This window comes from Silene latifolia, unplaced genomic scaffold, assembly GCF_048544455.1.
Source record: "Silene latifolia isolate original U9 population unplaced genomic scaffold, ASM4854445v1 scaffold_119, whole genome shotgun sequence".
Taxonomy (NCBI): Eukaryota; Viridiplantae; Streptophyta; class Magnoliopsida; order Caryophyllales; family Caryophyllaceae; genus Silene; species Silene latifolia.
The window spans coordinates 643,828-662,303 of record NW_027413127.1 but is presented as its reverse complement, the minus strand read 5'-3'; the positions used below and the strand labels follow the sequence as shown (position 1 = coordinate 662,303).

Genomic DNA, 18,476 nt, shown 5'->3' with positions numbered 1-18,476 from the left:
ATCGTCTATAAGACCGTCTTATAGTGAGATGAGTTTAAGTCTTAGTACACTTTTCCATGACCCATGAATACTTAAGTCAACTGTTAAGTTATTTACGTGTTTTAGCTTAACTTGAGGTTTCAAGTTCAAGCCCTATGAATACAAGAGTGTTAAAGTTTATATGAGAGAGTTTTATCGTCGTAGTTTGTTGTACCTGTGTTATTCTAATGGTTAAACCGCCATCTACAACATTATAAATTGAGTTTTAAAGCCTTAACTAATCTTGTTTTCCCGGAAAACCATAAAGAATCATTTTTCCAGGAAATCATAAAAGACACAAGTTGTTGATTATAAGTTTGTTTATGTATCCTATTCGAAAATAGCTAAGCCTTCTAAGCCATTCGCGTCAAAGTATGCGTAGTAAAAATAGTACCCTTAACCACCTGATATTTTACTTAAATAATCTTATTGAAAATAACTTCCACCATTACTATGTTCTGCAATTAAGGCATCCTTATCTTTTATAAGCGATTCTACAATATTTTATTGTAAAATCGGTAAGGGAGCATGATAGGGTTATCAATTTATCATGACACAAATGTAAATAATTGATTACTATCACTTAAGTAGAAGGATAAGTTTAATTTCAAATACTATACTTCAAGTTATTTTTGCTTTTTTTTTTTTTTTTGAAGCACAAATATCACGACTTGGTGATAGTTTGGTGTCTGAAACATGGCAAAATATTACTCCATACCTTCCAATCATTTATTCAACTTTTTCCTTTCTTTTTGGGGTAATAATTGGGACAGAGCGAGTAATTATTTTTTTGCTATAAGCTAACATAGTATATGCTCAATTAACAAAACAGGGAAAACCCAGTACAAATATGCTTCTCAAGTTCATAAATACAGCTAAACACAAGAGCATTTCTGTTTAGATAGTACAATAGTCGCGGACAAGCCATCATTCGCAACTGAAAATGATGTCTTCATTTCAGTCAGATCACGAGTATGCACCCATTAATCCTGTATTACCATTGAAACCAACACCATAAACTAAAACGAACACGATGACATCCTTCGAGAAAAGAAAAGAAATGATTCAATACTGCACTTGAACTGAGCAAATGGTTGAGGTTCTTGGTAACTCCTTCAAAGTCCTCTCAAGCAACAGATTATCATTCGTCCAAGCTCCAGATCTGTCTGACGACAAGCATACAACAAACTCCTGCAAACTCGATGCCTTTTTCAGAAGAAATCTGACTATATTAAGCTCCCGTTCTATCCCAAAGTAATTCTCTATCACGATTCGTTTGAGATTAGAGTGGAAACAGTAGGGGATTGCTTCTGTTGTTTTCCAAACCTCATCTTCCAAATCACCTGCCTCCTCCTCCTGATTTGTAGGATAAATAATACCAGTCTTGCCAATATCGTCAAAGAATCCCTGAAATAAACACAAAAATCACTCAGTATCACAATTACCACATCTATTTTTATTCTAACCTGCTAGTCTGCTACTACCATCAATGCTCGTAAAATAGTCGAACAAAATGGTGTTGCTGGGGCAGTTCTGGTGCCTTGTGAATAGAGGATGTTAGAAAGGGCAATGGAGGAACGGTTCTATTACTAACGTTCCACGACCCCACGAATAAATCTAGATAGGACAATAGAAGTTGATAAAAGAGTGTAAACTAAGAACTTTTCGCCATGAGAATGTTCACTGAGATGCACTAACCTTCGGGAAAGCGAGTGTTTCTAGGTTAGGCGAACAGGTGAGAAGCTGCAACAGCACCGTATCCCATCTTGCTTGACAAGGATTTGCACCCAACTCCAAAGTTTTTAAGTTAACAAACACGGGCAGTTGATCTTTAAACTCGCCACCAAAATGCATATTCTTCAATAAAAAAAAAAAAACGAGCAGTGAAATTTTATTATACTCCGTATCAAATAAGGAGAAGATTCAAATTTCGGGATCTTCATTGTCAGAAAGACCCAACGCACATTCTCATTGCACACGGGCCTTTTCTGTCTGAAATTAAGAAAGTAAAATGTCGCCATATTGTAATAAAAAGTGTCCATTTAATGTTAATATTACAGGCAAAATTACGGCTAAAATTGTACACAATTTTATCAGAAATTGTTATGGTAACTTTTTATCTCCGTCTTAATTTCAGACAAAAAAGACCCGTCTTAAGAGAGACTTGCTGTCAAACAGAAGTCAATAAGAAATAGTACGTCTGAAAACAAGATGAAACAGGCCAACAGACAAACCTGGACACAAGAACCAAACAGAGATAAATGCTCAACATTAGACAGCATTTGAACGAGTTTAAGCTGGGACGGAAGAGAGTCCTCATACGATGTATACATCAAAGGGGCTTCAACTGAGATGTGAGCTTGGACAAGAGCATTCATATCTGTGATACAGTACTGAATAGCTAAATTGTCGCTGTAGTGAAAATACTGCAAATTAGGGGTATCAATATGCGTAAGGTCACTGTTATTCTCTTCATCGTCGTTCCAAATAATTAGTACCAGTTTCCTAAGAGAACGAGAAGAAATGTCCAGGAGATCCAATTGATCCCACAAACAGTATGCAATAGCAAGGTCTTCAAGGGAAGGACAACTCGAAACTAATCTAGTAACGAAGTCATTCTCGACAATGTAAAAGCAATGGAGGTGAAGTAGTTTCAAGTTAGGTAGACAAATGGTAGAGATTTGAATCAAGCTTCAACACCTGTAATGACTGGCAAGCGAAAAGTCCTGCAGGAAGCTGATATTCTAACGGTTCCCTTACATGAAAGGAGAGGTCAAGTTCCCTAAGACCGAGATGGGTTAACGGAAAAGATATCCAAGCATTAAGACGGGCAGGATCTGTGTAAGGGAAACACTGTCCTTCACAATCATGCAGCCTGTCAAGTCTTTGAATGCGGCTGGTTTTGTCCCCACCCAAGCGAAGTCTAAATCGGGTAAGAGACTGCCCGGACTGAGATATTTTCTGCAATACATTTCCTACATACGACTCAAAAAGAGGGAAACGCTCGACTAGATGAGGATTTTCAATGCAATGAGATACAGGAGAATCATCCAAGTCTACACTTGTCACCAAGGCGAAAGCGTATCGTCTCATTCTCATAGATAATACTTGCATTGCAGCAACATCCTTTGTTGGAACCATACTTAGTATTTGACTCAGCAATTCATCTGGCAAACTACTTAATCTATCCACACGACACGGACCCGACATTGTTTTACCAGTACAGCATCATTTCAGCTCCCCATCCATACTTTTCACTCCACCTCCTGAACTACAAAAACAATACCAAACCCGATATCCGATTTATCACAAATTCTCATTATAGACGGGAGATATCCGTCTATAGTTATAGACGGGTCCACCCACTTTAAGCAGAAGATAAGTAACAAGTTACATGGTGGGACTCAAAAATGTCACAACTTTAAGCATATTTGACCCGTCTTTCACTTTAGACGGATATCCGTCTTACTAATTGCCGATTTATTGATCCATTTGGTGTAGTTACATGCAAAAAAACAAGCTATTGCTACTGATAATGTACTCCCTTTATCCCAATCAATTGTTTATCTTTGATTAAAATACCCGATTTAAAAAGGTAAACAAATAATTGGACGGAAGGAGTAAATTCAGATGACCATTTAGCTAATTACTATTAGCATTACCCCAATGCCTCAAGAGCTCTCGCAAATAGTGGGGATCGGGGGGAATGGGGGGTAAGAGTGGTTCGGGCATACGCAGTCTTACTCTTTATGTTAAAAAGACATAAACTTTAGTTTCAAAATCAACCAAGATGATGATCGCGTCGAGAACTACATAAATGACAGTTTCTTTTATGTAAAAAAGCAATTTTGTTTAATTCCATCATTAATATAAACCGAAACACTAATACAGTTATACAGTACATAGATTTGTAAAAAAAAAGCTTAAATGAGGAAAGTCAAACAATATGATTCGAAATCAAAGCTTACATAGTTCACAAATACATGGGCAGGATATTGTATGGTAGGAATTTGTTATTTCTTTGGCGAAATAAGACTTCTCAGTTTCGATCTTCAGTCAATTACTGAACTTTTGGAGAGTGATACTTCCCAATTTCATTGAATTATCTAGGTGTATTCCATTCTGGGCCGTTCTATTTGATTCTTTACGTTTCTATTTTTAGTAACTTATAACCTTTCTACATGACTATGATATGATACATCACTTGTTGCCAAATGTTTAGCAGGGGTGTCTTAAAGTAAATAGAGGCTCGGTGCAGTAATGAATAAGTGTTCTACACGTTGAGGTTTGTACTGAATTTTATTAGTAAAGCTTATAAATTCGGTGGCCAAAATCGGAGGCCCGGTTAAGCCGCCTGTGGTCGCCCGGGGTATTAGACGCCACTGATGTTTAGTGTGAGATTATCAATCAGACTCACTAAAGTCTTAATACTCACATCAGTTTTCTATTAACTTTTATTATTTTTATATTGCTCAGACTCATCTCATACTCACCTTAGAGTCTTAGACACTAAACATTATCATTTATCAATCAGACTCACCTCAGACCCCACTTTTTCATTTCACTTTTTCTTTTTACAAACTTAAAAAAAAAAAAAAAAAATAACACATGTGATCTACTCATTTGATAATTTCCTTTGAAAATAGAGTTAAGACTCACCTAAAGTCTTAAGTTGAGTCTTGTTTATATTACTGGTAGTCTTGAGTGAGTCTTGTCTTTAAGTCTTACCAAAGTCTTGTCTCAAAACTGCCAATAATCTTACCATTACAATACCATTTGTACAAAAGTAACCTAAATCAAAGAAATTTATGGAACAGAGGAAGTATTGTTTTGTATAGCTTAATCGATCTTATTTCATTAGCATGGAAAGTTTTTTAAAACTTAATACCTTATTAAAAGTTTTTTAAAATTCTTTTAAGGATTATTAATTGATGAAAACACCCTCTAATGTTGCAATTTTTAAAACTTAACACCCTGTGAAAAGTTTTTTAAAACTTAATACCTTAATTTACATTTCATTCACATTTTGGTACATTAAATTGATTTACGCCAAAAAATGGAATATTCCGGCCATTTTTTAAAGATATGACGACGTATTTATGGCGCAATCTTCTGCTGAGGCTGAATATCGTTCCATGGCTTCTGTTGTGTGTGAGCTAAAGTGGCTCAAAGGTCTTCTTACGAGCTTGGATATTCACTTTCCTTGTCCAATGCGTTTGTTCTGCGATAGTCAGTCTGCTATTGACCTTGCAAAAAATTCGGTCTTCCATGAACGAACAAAGCACATTAAAGTTGAGTGTCACTTTGTTTGTGATGCTATTAAGGCTTGGTTGTTCCTGCACACATTTCTACCACCAAGCAGTTGGCTGACATTTTTACGAAGGCCTTAGGTATTCCTCAATTCACTTACCTTCTGATACGAATATGGCTACCATTTCATCTTAGACCATGTTCAATGTATTTTGTTCATTGTTTTTGATGTTGGACTATGTTCAATGTCTTTCCTTCAAGCCTTTGTATTTAGACTACAAGTAGTAGGGACTAGATTCAATGTTAGTTGTTATTTCTTTTAGTATAAATAGAGGCCATCATTTGTAATAGAGACATTGAAGAGAGAATTGAGATGAAAACAAAAAAGATCGATGAGTTCGATAAAAAAATGTTAGAGTTTGACGCGATCATGCTTTAGCCCGAGAAATATTCAATAGGTCTTGAGTATTCTCACCATTACTCGTGTTATAGGTCTAGCACCGAGTAAATATCCCATTGACTTGAATTCTACTCATGAATTCAAGGCAAATATCCCTTTTGTTTTATTTTTCTGTTAATCCGCTTCCGCAATTTCGCATCATATGGTATCAGAGCTTCGACTCTTGATTTTCCTAAATCTAGACGGTCCTAGGCGTATCAAACCAAGTTGTTAGTTGAATTTCCGATTGCGATTGGAGTTCAAGGGTTAAACTCGAGCAAGGTAGTTCGAGGGTTAATTGGTTTTGCATCTCAGGGGCGAGTTTCTAGTGACTTTTATACCAAGCGGGACAAAAAAAAAAAAAAAAAAAAAACTACTGTTCACGGGCGTGGTACTGTTCATCCGAAAAAAAAAATAAAAAAATTTGGTCCCAAACGGTCTTAAGGCGTTTCAAAGTCAAGATGTTGGTTGAATTTCCGATTGCGATTGGAATTCAAAGGTTAAACTCGAGCAAGGTAGTTCGAGGGTTGATCGACTTTTGATAACCCATATCATAAGTCCAAGAATCGGGACGATTCTTTTTGAAGAAAGGGAGTATGATACGAATATGGCTACCATTTCATCTTAGACTATGTTCAATGTATTTTGTTCATTGTTTTTGATGTTGGACTATGTTCAATGTCTTTCCTTCAAGCCTTTGTATTTAGACTACAAGTAGTAGGGACTAGATTCAATGTTAGTTGTTATTTCTTTTAGTATAAATAGAGGCCATCATTTGTAATAGAGACATTGAAGAGAGAATTGAGATGAAAACAAAAAAGATCGATGAGTTCGATAAAAAAATGTTAGAGTTTGACGCGATCATGCTTTAGCCCGAGAAATATTCAATAGGTCTTGAGTATTCTCACCATTACTCGTGTTATAGGTCTAGCACCGAGTAAATATCCCATTGACTTGAATTCTACTCATGAATTCAAGGCAAATATCCCTTTTGTTTTATTTTTCTGTTATTCCGCTTCTGCAATTTCGCATCACCTTCTCCGTAAGTTGGGCATTTTGGACCTCCATGCTCCAACTTGAGAGAGGGAGGGAGGGAGGGGTATTAGGAATGCATATCGTATAATATCGTAATATTATCTTATATCGTAATCTTAGGCTATGTTGGTTAAGGAGATATTCTCTATGATTTGGTCAACCTTATTATTAGGATTCATGTACCTATTTAAGCTAAGATTTCTAATGAAAAGGTAACACAGAATTCACAAACGTAACACTCTTCTTACAAAAGTCAAGAAAACTCCAACCTTTACAAAGAAAATAAGAAATATAAAAATTAAGTTTTCATCATAACTAAATCAAGTTTTCAAATTAAAATTGTAAGTTTTGAATGTTAAACTGTATGTGCACTTGACTAAAAAATCCAATTCTTAACTTAAAACCCAAAGTTTTCACTATAAAATATTAATATTGCAAGTTAAAATAACTACTCATTGTAAAAATTTGGAAATGAATTTTAAAGCTCAAAATCGAAACATGAATGTTGTTAGTTGATGGTCAATCGACGACAGTGATGAAAGAAGGGAAGAGGCAGGATCATAATGGTGGTATGGACTATGGAAGATGTGGTGTACTGTTGGCGGAGTGATGGCAGCAGCCGTCTACTATGGAGTATATGCTGGGTAGGAGGATGTAGTACGGTTCTCTATTTTTTTTTCTTCTTGTTGCAGTAATTGTTTATAACCCCTTTTGTTGGGCTAGATCTTCTATTGGGCCGTCTATAATTTCTTACTCCCTCCCATCCATCCTTTTTTTCCCCTTTGAGGTGGGCACGGAGATTAAGGGTGAGGAGTATAATATTGATAAATATATGAGTGGGGTTTGGTAATTGGAGAGAGGTATGAATAATTATGATTAAATATTAATAAAGGAGATGGGTGGGGTTTGGTTATTGGAGAGAGGTAGGAATAATTAGAATTAAATATTAATAAAGTATATAGTGGGGTTTGATGAGTGGAAAGAGGTAAGAGTATAATATTAATAAAAACTTTCTCAAAAAGGAAAAGGGAAGAAAACCTGAATAATCCATTTTAGGAAATAAGGAGGAAAAGAGTGGATAGGAGGGAGTATATTATAGGACGATTCTATAAGAGAGTTGTTGTACAAAAAAATAAGATCACTATAGTTTTGAATTTTGAACAACTTTTCATTCGTTTTAGCCCATTTACAGTCATCCATTAAACCTATTCAAGTCCAATGCGTTCCTCAAACAAGTTCTTAGTTGTTTAAATTGTTTAATTAATTTATCATTAACTAGTTTAGACCCCGTGCAATAAATGAACGGTATATAAATTTTTTTTTTAATAAATTACTTATATATTACCGGTATCTTATTAATTCATATTTTCGTCACTGTATCTTGCTTTGAAAAACTTTGAAAAAAAAGTTGTAATTGACAATTAATCAAGAGAATTAAGTAACGTGCTGAAATATATTTTAAACAAAATATTATTTTATAACACAGAGCTAATGATTTCAAATTTTAAATTCTCTTAATTTTTTTTTGTCACCAAAGTAATAATAGCGATTTACAGTTACGTTTTATACGTAGTACAGAGTATAAGTTAAGTCATTCTCAAATAATGACATCAATAAAAGATTTAGTAATTTATAGTTTTATATAAATTTTAATTAAAAAATTATAGTTTAGATTTAGTGAAAATAATATAATTTGATGAAAAGATAATAAGTTAATGAAATATAATATAATTATCTAGTAAATGTAATTAATTGTAATTAGCTTCCTTATTTAAAAACATGTTTTTGTAATTAGCTTCCTTATTTAAAAACATGTTTTTTTGGAGGAAAAATTGTTAGATTACCTATTTTTTTAGTAGATATGGGGATTAATGAACTTGAAAATTATGGAATCATGTAAATTCATGACCTGCTTGATTAGCATTATTATATTTGATAACTTCAATAAAAAAATAACCTACTTCGCCAACCAAAAATCTCCGAATCAATTATCCAAATAGAAATAGAATACTAAAATATCTACAATTTCTTTTTTAGGAAAATGTAAATATATTAATGGACCCGTCTTAAATTGGCCTTTAAACCATACTAGAACACCTACAATTTGGTATGGTGAAAATGATCTTAATATTATTAATGGACCCGTCTGGTAAGATTTGGATACAATTTCTTCATCAACAACTCAGTTCACAGACTAAATTCCTTTGATCTTGTAAACCATTTTAATCAAAATTTTCAGGTAAGTGATGGTTGAGGCACAACAAATATTATATCTTATCACGCCTTTTCACTCGAATGCTCATTAAACTTGAAGAGTGGTCCTATACCGTGTGCTGAAATTTCACTTTGTGAGATATTGGAGGCTGCAGGAATCGAACCTGTCTTAATATAGAGGTATCCGACTTAATATTAAAAGGGGTCACATTGTGTCAGTTAGCAATTAGTCTTCCATAAAATAGAGGTAATCCGTCTTAATATTAAAACGGGTCAAATATCATCCCACTTAAGTATTTAAAGCAAATATTTTACTTTTTCGTACATATTTTGCTTTTATCTTATTCATATCATTTAACCGATCTTAACTTAAGACGGATACACCCGTCTTAAACAAAAATTCGCCATTATGTATGAAATTGTGTGGTTTAACTTTGAACCGATCTTTTCAAAAAAATCTAGTTAGTTGCGAGAATACTCTGCTCATCACCCCAACCCCCAAAAAACATTGCTTTCGTCATTCCTAATCTCATGACAAACTAAGCTAAACCGCTCATTAATTAAGTTGCCACTCTTAATCGTAACATTTGCTTACAACTCCGTATATAAATATCATACTCTTTCCGTCCCGGTCATTTGTTTGCTTATTCTAATTATTGAATCACCCACACTTAATTTAATTCACTTGTCATCGAATAATTATCCCTTCCCTCTTTCCTTGATCTTTATGCCAAAATTAATGACAAATAAATGATCGGAACTTAGAAAGTATATGGTGATATGCTATTTGACAACTAATTTAAATATCTAATTTGGTTTGTGATATGTATTGTCGTAGTTATCATATGATGATTGGCAACTAACCTATGTAGGCTAATGTTAGATAAATTTGTAACTAACCAAACATATTTTTCGTATTATTCAAAAGTTGACGATTTAGATCGCCAATATATAAAGCCATAAAAGACTCTGTAATAACTAGAACACGCCTGATCCGTATTTCAATTCTCATCCCAAGTTTGAATTCACATTTTATAAGTAGAAAAATACTTCAAAATTAGAAGGTGATTAAATGCAACTTGACTTAGAGCAATCAGCCTTTGTAAATTTCTAAACATACATTATCCATACCGATCATACAGTCGTACTTGCTTATTTTGCGAGTCAGACCTTTTAGATAGACTTTGACCATATTAGACCTTTTTTTAGTTGACTTTGCATTGACCTTAAGAAAAATGATATCATCACTTAGCTCATCAAACATACCAAACAAAATAGTTCTCCTAACTCAAAAAGTAGACAAAACGGAAACAACATGGAAGAAGCCAAACACACAAACTTGTTCCAAAAACATTGTATTCTCATTCTTATTCTTATTAATCTTATCAACAATAATATAATTATAATTACATTAGGTACTAATCCAATACTTGTGGAACAATTCAATGCACCCGTACTAATTAATAAAATCCGTAACAATATTATAAACTCCTCCATTACAACTGTCATGTTTTTCACTTGCCGACATATCGAACCGCCATCACCGTTACCATTACCGCCACCGCTATTTTCCACTTCGTTAATCTCACTACTTAAATTAATCCACGTCGGATCGTAACTAATGTGAAATTCCGATTTTACCCCTGGTACATAAACACTCTCATTAGCGCATTCCCTGACCTCTACCCAACCGTCACTTTCCCAATTTACCCCTACCGAAGTCGCCAATTCACCGATCCTACCCCTGGCGGAAACATTGTCTTTTTCACCCCTGTCGGAGAAATTAAACTCGTTTTCGCCCTCCCAATCAAACACACTTCTCGGAGACGGTTCTAAAACCTTCTCAACCGCGGTTGCGGGTAATAAAAACGGGTGTTGCAACAGCTGATCACAGCTCCACCTCTGCCCGACCTTCCTGACCAAACACTTATCCAAGAAATCCCTCCCCAATTCGGGCAATCCGACAGGATACTCGGGCAGCTCACACGTGTAACCAATCGTATACAGCGTGTGGACCCCATTATCCTGCCACGCTGGCAATCCAGTAAACATCTCGATAACCGTGCAACCTAGGGACCACACATCCGACTCATAACCCTGCAATTCTCCACGTACCACCTCGGGAGCCATCCATAACGGAGTCCCACGTGGAACCATTTTCGATAATTCTCGGTCCTCGACCCGTTTAGCCGACCCGAAATCAGCCAACTTCGCAACCCGGTTAGTGGGGTCCACCAGGACGTTACTCCCTTTGACATCACAGTGAACTATTTTTTTACCGTGTACCTCACGCAACGCTGTGACAAGGCACCACGTGTACGACCGGATTAATTCCACGTCGGATACTTTTCCTCCCCTTGCCACGTCACCGTTACGGACATACTCCATTAGTAATTTCCTCGACGACGTCGTTTCCTCATCGCCGTAGTATTTTACTATATACGGCGACGAGAGAGTACGAAGAATGTCAATCTCGTTATTTAATGAATCAACTGAAGAAATACTACCCTTAACAGCTGACTTGACAGCGATTAATTCTCCGTCAAGTGAGCCGAGAGTTACAACCCCGTATGATCCATTTCCGATTATTTTTCCGTCCATGACTTTTTTTTTACGATAATTAGTCTTATGTGAGACGGTTTCGGTTTTTGTGATTTTGCTCTGTTTATTTTGGAGTTACTCTGTTTTTTTTTTTTTTTTGATTGTTGACATGGACCAGAAAAGTAGGAGGGAGATGTGGTATATATAGCGGTAGGAAACGAGAATTTATTAAAAATAAAATAAAAAGATATAATGAGGTAATGATTATCCGTAATAAAAGGATTTCGTAGATGACGTAGAGAAATTTCGAGGGAAAGTTGGGTAGGAAGAAAACGTTGGAACTTGGAAAAATAAGATACAAGAAGGGAAATGGGATAGCGATACCAAAATATAGTAGGATCGTTTTAAAATTATCTTTTATATTACATGTGAGATAAGATATACGGACTATGAAAAAATGATCCAGAAACTCGATAAGATTATTGGCAGTAAGTGGATTATACATCTGATGTAGTACATCAGATGTTATAATTTTTGAGCATTAATATAATGTTTTTGAGTTTTAATCTAAAATTTCTGAGTTTTATTTTAAAGTTTTTGAGTTTATTTACTTAAACTTTAATCTGAAAAAGTTACATTATAACTCAAAAAAATTACATATAAGCTCAAAAAAATTTGATTTTTGACATCATAAAACTAAAATGTTTTTTATAAACTCTATAGTACTCGAAAAAAATACAAAAAAAACTCAAAAAGTCATTAAATATGATGTAGTACATCCGATGTACAATTCTTTTTCTCGATTATTGGCGAATCTAGGGAGAGGTTAGTAACGCACTCGTTAAGAAAAAAATTCAATAATTATAGTTAAATTTTTTAATTTTTTAAAAATTTTACGTTATTCTACTACTTATCTGGTACTATTGAAATTTTTAACTCCTTAACTATAACAATTAGTCTTACTGAAGACGGGTCGGAGCAAGTGACGGATAATGACACTCACAAAACGGATAGGGGGGACAAGATGGGGCACCCCCATGTGCTTCCCTCTCTCTTCTATTTGGGTCATTTGTGAGGGAAAATGGTATCCGTCACTCTAAAGTGAGGATACGCGCCGTCATAAATGAGATTTTGTGTAACTATAAATCCCGACTCGTCCCAGACTGCAGTTATAATCATTGGTGTCATAGGAGTTTAGTTCGAGTTTAGTTGGCATTTGATGTGCCTACTTGTCAATAACTGAGTGCTTCAATTTTTATTCGTTTTTTTTTTTAACATGGAGTTTGTCATTGAGTTTGGTTGGTTGGTTGCCGATTTTTTAATATTTAGTTTACGTTACTTGGATTATTTTAGACGCGTGGAGAGTTGTCGAGGTAGTTCGACATTTCTAGTGAAAGTGTTGTGTTGTTTATGCCTTTTATGGGTTCTCCAACGACAACGCAATTTCTTCTAGATTTATCAACACCGCGACGTATTAAGCTAACCATGAATTTATATCTAGTGATATAAGTGTGACGTTGTTTACTGGGACGGAATTAGGATTTGAATTTAGTGGAAGCGAAATTTTCCAAGACGAATAATGGATAATGATATAAGGAAAAATGAAAAAACCGTTCAAAAACATTTCTGTAGATCACAAATCTTATAACAGTTAGTCTTGTTGAAGACGGGTCGGAGCAAGTGACGGGTAATGTCACTCACAAAACGGATAGGGGAGACAAGGTGGGGGCACCCCCATGTGCTCCCCTCTCTCCTCTATTTGGGTCATTTGTGAGAGGAAATGGTATCCGTCGAAGTGACGGATATATACCGTCTTCAATGAGATTTTGTGATCTTATAAATAGCACGAATAGAAATTTGCAAATGTACGTGTATATATATATATATATATTACCACCTTGTAATATCTAAGTTGAAAACCATAAAATATGGTAAATATTCACACTGAAATCATAGCACGATTTTATGTCACTATTACAAAATTGCCATGAAGGCCCATGATCTTGCAATTAGTATAAAACTACTATCTTTTTAGTTTATTTTATCGTCTTTTCGCGAAAATTTTAGTTAAGTTAACAATGCCATACAAATATATGATCGATGAATAATATGAAAAAGTTTTAAAAAATGGTATGTTAAAGCTATCTATTTTACGCTAATTCCAACGTTATTGCATATTGTTTTGGGTATTACAATTATCTATTTCAAATTTTCAATGTATTGCATTATTCGCACCAAGAAAAAAAAAATGTATTGTAAAATTGAAATTTGCAAATGTATATCGTACATAGCACGATTATATGTTACAATGACAAAATTGCCATGAAGTCGCATGATCTTGCAATTTGTATAAAAAAACTATCATCTTATTCACCACCGTCCAATCACAAATCGTATAATAGGACGAATAATATGATGAATTTTGTAAGTAAATAAAATCGAAATGTGAGGATCATATGATCTTGCTTGTTAAGAAACAGCAAGATTATTAGATCTTGTCGTGAAGTAAGGATCTGGGCATGTACGAAATAAATCGATTGAAAAGATTTCAGTAACAGTTCGTCTTGCTTAAGACCGCCTTATTTCAGATCGTATTAAGACCTCTCATGAGTGAGAAGCACATGGGTGGTGGGACACCCCCATGTGCTTTCCCACTCACACCCTAAATGGGTTTTTTGTGAGAGGAAATAATATCCGTCTGACTATTTTAGACGGATATGACGGTCTGAAATAAGAATTTGTGTTTGAGTTATCTTTTTGAGGCTGGTCAAACATAATTCTTTAATCATGAATGCAACATGCATGCTAGTCATGCATTTATATGGACTATGTAATAGCTTCATTATATTATCTTTGAAGATTGAATTGGGTAATCTTTGATTCGTATCATTCGATCAATTGTTTTTAATCTTTTATGCATCCTTGAAATTATTCCATGGCATACATTATTCCATGACATGCATGATGATTATGATTTATGCATATACTCCGTATTTTGTACACACCTATAAATTCAAATCTTATTTTCGCCATTACATAATTCCCTATCTACTAAAAAATAGGAAGATGCTACGGTTACACTTAGTGTAGAAATCATTTATACACTACCAATACAACTTAAACATGTGGCATTTTCTATTAATTTAATTATGGAAGGAATTATTATATTTTGCAAAATATTCAAGGGAAATCTTTTAAGAATTTTATTTTATTAGTTTTGAAATTATAAATTATAATTATTATATTTTCCAAAATCGTATCCCATCTTTTTTTTTTCTTTTTTTTTTTAATAAAATAAAAAAACAAACAATAGATGTACTGCAAACTCCAATCATCCCTTCCTCCACAAGTCTACCACCATCCTTCAACATGTCCGTATTACTAACTTTCTATCCAGCCCTATAAGGCTATAACAGCCACCACCACGTTGATCATCGGCAACCCAAACGCCTTCTCCCATAACGAACTAATTACGTCGAAGATATTAATAACGTAAATGGTTCGATTGGCACGGAAAGAACGATTTATGAGGAGGACGAAACAGGTGATGGGTGGCGTAAATTGGTAGTTTATAAGCGTCAGATTCAATCGGTTTTGCTATGTGGCGGGGCTGAGGGATTCACGTTAATAGCGAGATGCGTTTGCCAAAGTGAGGGTTATCCGGCGCTGGTACGTGGTTGACCGGCGGGAGGAGGCAGTGGTAGTGAAAGGGCGATTAGGGTTTGAGGTTATTCCACCACTTTGTTAGGGAAAAAACGAATAAAGGGGAAAAAATTAGAAAATATAATCTTACCAAATAAAAATTATGATAATAATTCTCAAGTTCTAAATTTGATTTTTGAAATTCCGCCTTCCAAATATAAGAAAATATTAAAATTTTAAAAAATTATATCATGTCCCACCATCGCCACATGTCGTTATATTACTCGCAGTGTATAGAAGATTCTATACCCTGAGTGAACTCATGATTTTTCCCTCCAAAAAGTATATACTTAAATAAGAAAGTTATTAACAATTAAATTCATTCACTAAATAAGGAATCTACTTATATATTATAATTTATTTCATTGGTTTATATTTATCATTAAAATATATTTTTTTCATCAAATTATATTGTTTCACTAAACTTTAAACTATATTATTTTAATTAAATATTAATAAAATTTATACAAAACTATAAATTGTTAAATATTTTTTTAATGCTACTATTTGAGAAGGACTTGACCCATTCTACGTATCAAACAAAACTGTAAATCACTAATTTTGTTTTCGCGAAAAAATTGAGAGAATTTATAAATTGAAATAATTAGTTTTAGGGTATAAAAAAATATTTCTTTGGATTAACTTTCAGCACATAACTAAATTCTCTTAATCAATTTTCGTTTCAACTTTTTTCCTCAAAGCAAAACATAATGACGAAAAATATGAACAATTATCGACACACTATTATATCGGTAATTTATTAAAAAATAAAAAAACTTTATATACCGTGCATTTATTGCACGGGGTCTAAACTAGTTCAATATTAAAAGTAATATAGACTTCCCTCAAAAAAAAAAGTAATATAGATTTAATAAAATGTCAACAAGCTTAGTTACTAAGTTATGATAGGTAATGTTTATAATTTAGATACAAATCACGTTAGCTTTAAAATCGCCCTTATGACTCATTTTACACCATAATAAGTGATGGACGAATTATGTTCCATTAGTCATGGTATAAGTTATAACATATGCTACAAATCGTGAAATTAGTAGAATAAATTAATACCGAGTGTACGACGATGGCAACATAGAAACAAGGGAAATTTCTGATAAGTAAAAATATTTACAAAATAAGATGAATATGGAGAAGTGTATATATAAAAAACAAATGATTATAATTGATCGAGATTGAGATTATTAATTCAAACACATTTCTATTTGTTTGAGAATCACAATGATTGAATATTTGGATGACAACATGACAGTCTATTTGACCTGGAACAGCCACTATTTCAGAATGGGCAATGTAATGTAAAGATGCCCAAAAGGTGAAGGACAAATGCCATTTAGTTGATCTGAAGAGCTTGTTTCATGCCTTTCCTCCTTTCCACTCACTCACTACTAGAGGTAGAGAAATTCACATTTAATACTTCACGTGGCACAAATTGGGTGGTTCAGGCTGCCACATAATATTTTTTGTACGAGTAGTTGGCAAGATTAACAAGAAGTAACCTCTTCTAAAGACTTCCAAAAGTACAAAAATGTTGCAAAAAAAATGTAGAAATCATGGGATAAATAAATCAATTTGAGAAAAATTAGAGAAAAAAATATACTTCGTAATATTTAACTACGACTTTATTTGGATTTAATCTTAATATTTATTGATTCATATTTAACTGAATTAAAATTAATTACTTGTGGAATTGTCTCAACTCATTTACAATTTAATATTCTCACTTAATTGATCGGGCTAAAGAATTGTCCACGTTTGATTACAGATACATGGTACTATGGTAGGTTAGTTAAATAATTACGGAGTATATATTATGCACAAACACATTAGCCAATTGAAGGGATGCTTTATGTATAACTATGTGGAACGTCTTCAGCTAAATGAAGATATTCCGGACATGTAGATTAGGGCTTTGTTCTTTTCAGTTTAATTCCAGTTTTGCCTTTATTCAGCTTAACACACTGCAATCTAGCTCAGCTCATTTTAACTCTATCATGTTTAATTTTATTTAGTTTAATTCAGTATAGTTCAGTTCAGTCAAACTTAATTCAGCTCAAAATATCAAGCCATCAAGGCCTAAATAATGAATATAAAAATGAGTTTTAATAGGAAATGGGGATAGTTTTGGCATGAACTGAACCAATAATTTAGTAGGTTCTTCATTCTAGGGGGAGGGGGAGTAGTCATCTAATCACTTTAACTTTGCGTAATTGGCCACTAATCCGTACTACTTAGTGGATAAGGCATGTTAAGGACTACATTATTAACGGTAGCTTTACCAAATATTCATGTATTATTCCATTATTGTTCAACTGTACAAATTAGTGGTTGATTCTTTATTTAAAGATAAGTCTTATATAATTCCCTTCACAATTCCATATACCAAGAGATATACATGAAAATCCAAAAAAAAAAAAAAAAAAAAGCAATGGTTACATCAAGAAAATGAAGTGTGGTGGATTGTGGTTTATTTTGGTGTGCGGGTGGTGGTTGTGGTGGTGGTGGCATGGTGGTGGTGGTGACAGTAGGTTGGCTGTGGTGGTGGTGCCACCTGATGCGAAATGCGGAAGCGGAATAATAGAAAAATAAAATAAAAAGGATATTTGCCTTGAATTCATGGGTAGAATTCAAGTCAATGGGATATTTACTCGGTGTTAGACCTATAACACGAGTAATGGGTGAGAATACTCAAGACCTATTGAATATTACTCGGGTTAAAGCTTGATCGCGTCAAACTCTAACGATTTTTGGCATGTAAACTACATACTCAAAAACAACAAAAACACAAGTGTTTTCTTTTCTTAATCTTTTATATATTTCTCAATTCTTATTATTGAAAAACTCATGGCCTTATATAATAAGCCACAATCGAAACTCCTAGGTAAGTGAAGAGTTGTCATCACTCCTTCACTAATTACAATCATAAAAGTGAGTAAAATGAAAAGCCTAAAAGCAATTATAAGCTTATTGAATACATTATTAGCAATAAGTAAATAAAAGATAAACATTTTATTAGCTTGCATTGGACCGTGTGCCGGTAGCTCTTTTTGGGCCGTGTCTCGTACTCGTATCATCCGCCTTTTTCTTCAAAAAGAATCGTCCCGATTCTTGAACTTATGATATGGATTATCAAAAGCCGATCAACCCTCGAACTACCTTGCTCGAGTTTAACCTTTGAATTCCAATCGCAACCGGAAATTCAACCAACATCTTGACTTTGACACAACTTAAAGACCGTTTGGGACCAAATTTTTTTCTCGGA

The 18,476-nt window shown here is 34.0% G+C and overlaps 1 protein-coding gene across 1 annotated transcript; it reads right to left on the bottom strand.

Moving 5' to 3' along the window:
• Positions 1-10,204: 10,204 nt before the first annotated feature.
• On the bottom strand, positions 10,205-11,667 carry LOC141637542 (mitogen-activated protein kinase kinase kinase 18-like). The gene has a single exon (XM_074447029.1). It carries the CDS (start codon positions 11,555-11,557, stop codon positions 10,205-10,207), a length of 1,353 nt encoding a protein of 450 aa, XP_074303130.1. The 5' UTR covers positions 11,558-11,667.
• Positions 11,668-18,476: the final 6,809 nt, after the last annotated feature.